Here is an 8608-nt window from a genome sequence, read left to right as displayed (position 1 = left end):
CAGTTATTAGGCACACTGTTTCTTGACCATATCGCAGCATACTGGTGAACTTAGCTGCTTACTTCTGTAATGTGCATCACTTGTCTTGGTCTGGAAAGCTCCTTTTAAGAATCTAATTATACATTTAAATTACTTGTACTCAAATATTTACAGCACATGTTATGATAAAGAATGTCAAAGTTCAGCAAAATAATAAAAAAGAAGAAAACAGCAAATATAAATCTTATTGTTTAATGGAAAGCAGTATTACAGCACATCTAAAAGGAAATCCTGCACCGTTTTATCACAAACTCTCAACACGAATCACTGACATGTAACAATTTACACTTAAGAAATAAGCTCACATTCAGAAAGAAAATTGGATGTTTTTGTTTAAATAAAGCACTATCATCAAACAATGAATCCAACTACCTTCAAAATAAAATTGATTTGGGTCAGTAATTGGCTTTGTGCTATTATCTGTTGGGGCGTCGGGAGGGAAATCGAATCCATGGTGTCATGGAGACATAGTAAAAGTGTTCTTTCTCTTGGAGTCCCGCCGTGGAAACGGAACAAAGCTTTTCACCTCTTTGTAACATAACCCTGTGAGAAGAAAGACAAGAAACGTATGCATGTTTATAACCACAATTTTATAACAAAATGATTTTAAATGCATGCATCCCCTGCACAAACATTCTGGCACTGCTGGTAAAGATAAATAACAGGAAAAAAAAAACTTTATTCCAATGTAACAATGAGAAAAATCTCAAAATCAAAGCTTGAATTACATTATTGTTTCAAATTAAATTAACATAAATATCTTTTGTGATTCATAGTTTGGTCAGAGTGTTGAGGATTTTTTAAAATCATTAATTTAAGACTTCCTGCTTTCCCAGGGTATAAATATGGCATCCAACAGATGTTCTCCAGGCTTCAAAATGGGAGAGATGGGAGAAAACTACTTTCTCAATAAATCTTTAACAAATTTGAACTTATTGGAAAAAAATTGCAGCCAACCTTAACCAACCCATTCCTACATTAGGTTTGCAATTAAACAGATAATTGTTAAGGTTAAACAGGGTCATGTTTTCATGGTAAGTAGTGAGGAGCATGGTATTGGAGGACATGTGGAGTTTGCTGAACTCTGCAGGGACTTGAACTGAAGCCGTGTGCTTTGGGCAGAAGGAAACAATAACAATCGTCTCAATCACAAAACATCAGGTGAGTTTGGCATAAATCAGAGGATTAATAAGCAGAAACCCCATTTCTGTTAACCATGATGGAGGATTCCTGATGATGTGGATCTGGAATCACAAACTTTTTAAAATACCAGGGCATTTTAAATAAAAGTCAGATAGACTCTACCAATAAAACTCTGTATAAGCTTGTTTACTAAGTGAAGGATCTGAAATAGAATACCAAACCAATATCTAAACCTCCTGAGCTGCAGGTCTGGTTGCCAAAGAGGCATAATCATACTTTATAAGTCATTTCTCAACTTGTTGCTGATAAAAAGATCCTGGAGGATTCCAAAAAAATAAAAAATAAAACAAAAAGAATCCACTGGACTTTGTTCCCAAGTTTTAAGACGTTTTCCTTCCCATCCAAGAAGATTTTTCAGTTCAAAATGTCAGGAAAAGCTTCCTGGATGGGAAGCAAAACGTTTTTAAAATTGGAAACAAATTCCAGTGGATTGTATTTAATTTCTTTTTTTTGGAATTGAAATTGAGCTGGATGAATCTTCAGCAGCATCCTGGAGGATGATGTGGATGTGAAAATTTTAAAGTAAATTATTTTGGACCTGAGTAAATTGTTGACCAGATATATACACTGAAGAAACGTGTGTCATGAGCTGAAGAGAAGCCAGTCTAGGCTGTTTCTCTCTACATGTTCTGGTTCCGTAACACCTATTTATTGATAATAAATAGAACTTCATTGTATCTGGAATAACTTTGAATATTTTTGTATGATTCGATTTGTTTTATACAAGTGCTCCATAAAAAATTTGCTGTGAATTAGCGCTTTACAAATAAAGTTATTTAAATGAATTTACTTCTTCCTATTGACAAAGGGGACGTTGCACAGAGCATTAACATCAGTTATGCCAGTAAGTTTGTTTATCAACATTGATTTGTTTTCCCAGTGAATAAATATCCCAGAAAAATAAAGGTTGGATTAAAAATTAATAAAGGTCGGTGATAAATTTATTTATTTATGGAACTTTTACACACCTTTATCAAGGGAACACTAAAGGTATATCATCACCACAAGCAAAATAATCTTTTTGTTAAAAACATTTTTAACCTGACCTTGGTGGAAATCCAGTCTTAAAATACCATATATTAATAGTTGGAAAAAAAAAACATGAATCATTATTATATATTTTTAAGAAAAAACTCCTAAAATCATATAATTTTGGCGATTGTCAGTTGATCGACGTAAATGCAACCAATTCTGGGACGATAAAGAAATCCCAACAAGTTAAAAAAGTCAGTTTAAAAGTGAAAAACAATATGGCAAAACCAAATTTAGACATTAAATATGTAGCAAGGTTAAGAAGTTATGAATACAAGTCAAACATTTACAAAAATACAAGCAAGAATCACAAATTTATGAGTATGACTCTACAACCCCTGATCAGGCTGTTACACTTCTTACCAGTTGGTGGCAGTAGTTCACCTGAAAAATGTTTGCCAAAGCAATTTAAAGAAGAAGTGGAGGGAGACTAACATCGGCCCTATCCCCTATATAGTGCTCTATATAGGGGTTAGGGCATTTTATACCTCAGTTACTGATGTATAGTGGATAAAACTAGGGGACTCAAAATTTCCTACAATGCACAAGTAGCTTCACTAGATGAGCAGATATATCCCAGAATGCTTCGCAAGAGCTGCCCTCACAAAGCCTTATTGGATTTGTTTTTGGGGCAACAAAGAACAAAGATGGCGGAGGCACCATGTGGGGAGCCAGAGTCACGTGACCAACAGGGAGCAGATAGTAGTCATCATAATTTGGAACAGTCAGTTACCTGAGCTCGATATAAAGTCCCTGCTCTATATAGTGATTGAGGGGTTAGGGCGGACATTCGGATGCGGCCTCAAACACAACCATCAATAGAACATCATGTGTCAAAACCAACAATTTAGCAAAGAAATAAAGATCGATGATGGTTTTGTTTACGTGTTCTTCTTCCTTTTCTTGTTTTTTAACACCAATTGGTAAACAACCTTCAGGTGCACTACTGCCACCAACCAATAATGAGCGTAACAGCTTCCTCTGGCTTTGTAGATTCATACTCGTACATTTGGGATTTGTACTTATATTTTGTTGTCACTTTGATTCATAACTTTGAAACCTCTATTCTTACACATGAAACAGCCGAGGTCACATGGATGAATGTTCTGATCATAAGAGAGATTACCTTGGGCCTTTCTGCTGGAAGCAAATTGCTACTTTTAAAAACATAACTCTCCATTTTACCTTGTTTTTAATTAAATATAGTCCTGTACTAGATTTAGGGTTGTCAAAAGTATCGATATTTAAAAAAGTATCGATACTGAAACGTTGTATCCGGATACAATACTCATTTTCAAAAGTATCGATACAGTGCTACCACCAGTGGCACCTTAACAGTCATTCATCTAAAGTGCAGAATAGAGGAAAATGCACTTTCTGAACACTGTGTAATTGAATAATTCTGTGCACTTTTCAGTTTCAGACTTTGTTTGTAACAGTTGCAGCTGCTGAGAATTATTTTTGTTTCTTAACCGGTTTGGCTAGCGTCATTGTTATGTGTGCAAAGCATAGCCAAGAAAGGAAAACTTAATTTTAATTTTGAAAGTTTTTTATCAAGCTTGCTTAATACTGTGCACAGCAAACAACCTCAAAATGTTGTTCTCATTGTTTATTGTACTTATTTATTTATTGTATTTTTATTATTAATCAAAAATATTTCTGAGTTTTTATCTTTGTGGTATCGAAAATGGTATCGAGTATCGAATATTTTCCTTAGTATCGGTATCGAGTTGAAAAGTTTAGTATCGTGACAACCCTAACTAGATTGACCTGCAAGTTTATATTTATAGTCCTATTTCCACAACTTCAACTGCTTCTTATGACATAGTTAATTTTCAGTCTAAAAGGCTGGATAAGGTTGTCACATTATAAAGATTTAACTGTATAACTGTTTTTTTAAAGCATATCTCATCACAAGATTTCAGTGTTTTGCTTTTTTAGCACTTACGCTTCCACTCATCTAGGGACAACGTTGCATTGTCATGGCTGTCATCGTATGGCGTCGGCTCAGGAAAGTCCTCCGGGTCTCGTAGACTATCGAAGTATGGGTGCTCCAGAGCGAGTTCAGCAGTGGGCCTCTCATCTCCGTCCAGAACCAGCATCTTTTCAAGCAGGTCGACGCCTGCCGAGCATGCAATAACGCAAAAAAAAAAAAAAAACAGAGACTGCATCAAAGAGGTAGTGTCAAAAGCTGGGTTTCTGTATCTACCCATACACACAAAGATGCAACCGTGCATCTTAATGTCTCAATCTGCAGTTATTAACTTAATAACTTCTTGCACATATTTACAAAAAAAAAGCAATTATGGAAGTCTTGTTACAAAATGTGACAGCTCTCATCCTTCAAGATCAGAAAGCATTAAAATCAACATTACGTTCCAAAGTAACCAGAAAACAACTGCTGTCTGCGTTTAGAAAGTAGCTCCTTGAACAGGAAGACAATCTGTCTTTATATGAAGTTAAAAATAGATATTTAAAAAAACGCTATTAGATGATGAATCGTTTGAACTCACCCTTATCACTGGCTCTGGGAAACAACGTTGAGAAGTCTTTTCTAGGGTGTCGAGGGAGGCCTTTAACATAACTTCTGGCCTTTTTATAGATGAGAACAAAAGATAAAAGTCAAGTTAATATTTAGTTTAGTTTATTGGCTAAAGATGCCTGCAAACTGAACAAGAAGGTGTGCTCATCAGAGTCTGGCCCAGTAAACTTTGTGTATCCATGAATGTTCATTTTCAGACTTTAATAAAAAGAGTTTTATTTCAAAGATTTTGTGTTATATGCCGGTGAAGATTCTCAGTAATCCAGGTCACAGTGATTCCCAAAAAGTTAAAAAACAAACTGCTGTACTTTGTTTCCAAGCTTGAAGACGTTTGGCTTCCCATCCAGGAAGCTTTTTCAATGCAAATGTCAGAATTAGCATTGTGTTGCTTTATACAGTAGCCAACTGGGCCTTGTTTTTGCTTAGATAACATGCAAATTGCAACAGACGAAGGGGTCCACCCCAATGGATTGGGGGTCGTTTGGCTTGTTTTGTTAGCCTGCAATGCCCCATACCTGTCTATGTCTCTGAAAGGGGGTCGCTAAAGGGAATTGTTGGCCAGGCTGAAGAGGCGAGGTCTTCTGTTTCCCTGTAAAGTAGCTGGGGCTGCGATGATAGCGGGAAGGGATTAACTCAGATGCTGCATTGTAGGTTTTTGAAGGCCAAAATCTGAGTCCACTACTTCTGCTTAAGGTTGGTTATTGTCTTTCTTTACAGGGAAAGAGAAGATATCGCCAATTCGGTCAGGCCAACAATTCCCCTTAATGACCCCCCTATCAGAGACATAGCCAGGTATGGGGCATTGCAGGCTAACAAAGTGAACCAAATGATGCCCATTCCAAAGGAGTGGACCAGTTTCTCTGTTTCAATTTGCACGTTGTCTAAGCAAAAACAAGGCCCTGTTAGCTACTGTATAAAGCAACTCAACGCTATTCCTGACACAAAGCTTCCTCGATGAGAAGTGAAATGTCTTCAAACCTGGAAACAAAGCCCAGTGTTTTTTGAAAGATTGTGTGTTTTCATGTATGATTGGGTATTTGACAACACTAAAATTAGGTTATATAAGACGTGAAAAGAACAAAAAAAGGGACCTTTATAAAGATCTGCAAACCAATAAATCAGGACAGCCATACTTTTATTCCCACACACCTGAGAACTGAGTTATTCAGCCTTTTAAAGGAGGTTTACCTCCTCAAACTGTTAGACATCTAGGACCTGATCTACAAAGATTACAAATAAGGAGTGATAAATTGTGCAAGAAATAAAAATGTATTTGAGCAACAAGTGACGGGTGATCTAGACAAATTGCGCAAACGAAAGTTAAGACAAGCACACAGGTTCGGTCCGCGCCATTTAAAGGTATAGTGGAGGATGTTCATTTTCCGGGTGGATCATCAAAATAAGTGGTCTTCCTAATTGTCAATCATTCTGGTGATATGTTTACATAAGGCCTTCCTACGTGCTCGTCCCCATTTTCACTTACCGGTGGAAAGTCTGACATAGTGGAAAAATTGCAAATTCTTCTTTTGGAAAGTAAGCTTGTTTGAGTGATGCAATAAGCAACTTTTAAACAGAGGGTGAACAAGGAGAAATGGACTTGTGCGCTCTCTCATGCGTTCAATAGGAGTCACTTCTTGTGAGCGGGTACAGGGTTGTCCCTGTGCATTTTTTTTTAAGTGGAGAGGATGAGTCTTTTAAAAAAATTGTGAAAATCCTCCACTATACCTTTAAATAAGCAGATTTCTTTGTTAACGAAAGGCTAAGAATCGTTAAAGATGAGGTTATAATAATAATAATTAGTAAAAGAATACAAATAATACTGTGGGTATGATTTACAGTGTAGTTTACATAACTGTCTTAAAGTGATAGAAAAAAAATAAAAAAAGATGAAAATAACCAAGGATGCATGTTATATATTAGAAGAAATGTCTTCATAGGCCTGATCATTAAAACTGATTTTTATTTCCATGTAGCTGCTGTTTTTTGTTACAGGAGGTGGAGGGGAGGAGGTGGGTCATGTGGTATCTGTCTATTCATGTGACAATGATTGTGGTGAGGCTCAGGATTTCTGGTGTTTAACTGAAGTAGAGAAGCAACATCAGCACTGTTTGTTTGGTTTTCATGGTGTCTAAAATGTAGGGAGACATATGGTATTCTTTTTGGGCCATAAGTGCATTATTCATATAAAGAAATTGATCAGCCCAAGTTATCATATTAGTACATCATAAAAAAATAAGAATAAAAAAAAATCATTTTATTTTCAAAGCACCTGGAAATGTTGCTCTGCTTCATGATAGAATAACAAGCTGCAGCAAAGCAGCTGGATTTACCTCCAACTCTTCTACACGGCCACTAGAGCCAATATACTGCAAAAAGCTGTCGTTATTCAATAAAACACACACAACTGTGCTTCTGTGGATCCTGTAAAGGAACATTGAGGAAGGAAAATAATCCCTCCTACCACACATAGGGGGTGTCATCCCCCATCTATGATGGTTGTTCTCTGGTGGAAGTTAATGCTCAGATTTTTCTTTTCCAAACATGCAGTCGGACATGGTGTTTATCATTTTGTTTTGATTGCACAGAGAATCGCTTCCCTGCTGCATTAATTTCTTCCGCGCTATGCAGAGTTTTTTTTCCCCTCCACTATTATTCTACTTGTGTCATTTCTGACAGTCCAGACACGTTAGCATGCACACAGCCTCTCTCTTCATCCTCCTTCATTCCTCCTTTGCATCTGCAACAGATGTGTCAAGTAACAAATATTTTAATTAAGTAGAAATTTTGGCTATTGATGCTTTACTGGAGTTATTAAGTTTTGGAAAACTTTTTACTTTTACTCAATAATTTTTTTTGCAAGTATCTCTACTTTCTACACCCTACATTTTTAAAACTAAGACTTTATAGACTCATTATGACCTGTTGGCACATAAAAAAAATAAAAACGATCAAAATTATTTGCTTCATCCAGACAATTTCTTTTCTATTCTGCACCAACTTGTTGTTCACCACATACCAAAGTAAATAGTTTTTCAAGATAATGCAAAGTTAAATTTGACAGTGTTGAAAATTAAGTATAAGGAAGATATCACCCAGAATTTTAATAAAATGTACTATTAATAGGCTAGTGCAATAAAGCGTCTGTCAGTAACATGTATTCCTGCATTACTTTTACTTTTATACTTTCAGTAGTTCTTGAAATGGTGCTTTTAGACTTTTACTTAAGTAAAAAGCTTAAGTTGACACTAACCTCTCTTAAACAGTATGATTTCTACTTCTACTTGATTAATAAACATTAACACTTTTAGCATCTCTGACCTGCAATGACTGCAGATTGTTTTTTTTTTTAGTGTGGGTTTGTTTGACTTTCAAACATGCTAAAAAAAAAAAAAATGTTTTGATTTGAAAATGTTTTATCTGTTTTGATAAAGCTCTCTAGCTGGTGCTAATATCCTCCAACCCATAAATAACACATGCAAAAAATAAATAAATGAAATTGAGGCTGCAACCTGCCGATTTTGCTAATTTTTTTGCACCTTGTATTTAGATTTATTTTGAAGTTTGCACCTGTTTTAATACATGTAAACGTTTTTAGATCAGGCCCTTAGTGCTCTGTGCTCCTGACTGTTGAGGTGAACAGATGTAGCAAGCTGCTTGTTATCTTTACAAAGAAGAACTTAGCAGCTTAAGGATTCTTTCCAATTTGCCCAGTTCAGGCTGGCTATGCGAGTTCATCCTAACGCTGACAGCAAAGAGGCTGAGAGATTGATCAGGTTTAACTGTCATTGGATG

General features: G+C 36.0%; 1 protein-coding gene across 1 annotated transcript in view; it reads right to left on the bottom strand.

The window, feature by feature from the left end:
• Positions 1 to 215: 215 nt before the first annotated feature.
• mapk13 (mitogen-activated protein kinase 13) overlaps positions 216 to 8608 on the bottom strand; it is a 34931-nt gene continuing 26538 nt past the window's right edge. Inside the window, exons 10-12 of the mRNA XM_038289912.1 lie at positions 4788 to 4866; positions 4223 to 4396; positions 216 to 582 (exon numbers count right to left, since the gene is read on the bottom strand). Of these exons, the coding sequence (XP_038145840.1) occupies positions 497 to 582; positions 4223 to 4396; positions 4788 to 4866 (339 nt within the window). The 3' untranslated portion in view covers positions 216 to 496. The remainder of the gene's footprint in view (positions 583 to 4222; positions 4397 to 4787; positions 4867 to 8608) is intronic.

Source organism: Cyprinodon tularosa, unplaced genomic scaffold (assembly GCF_016077235.1).
Source record: "Cyprinodon tularosa strain WSP-4 unplaced genomic scaffold, ASM1607723v1 ctg273, whole genome shotgun sequence".
NCBI classification, from domain to species: domain Eukaryota; kingdom Metazoa; phylum Chordata; class Actinopteri; order Cyprinodontiformes; family Cyprinodontidae; genus Cyprinodon; species Cyprinodon tularosa.
This window is presented reverse-complemented; position numbering and strand designations above follow the sequence as displayed.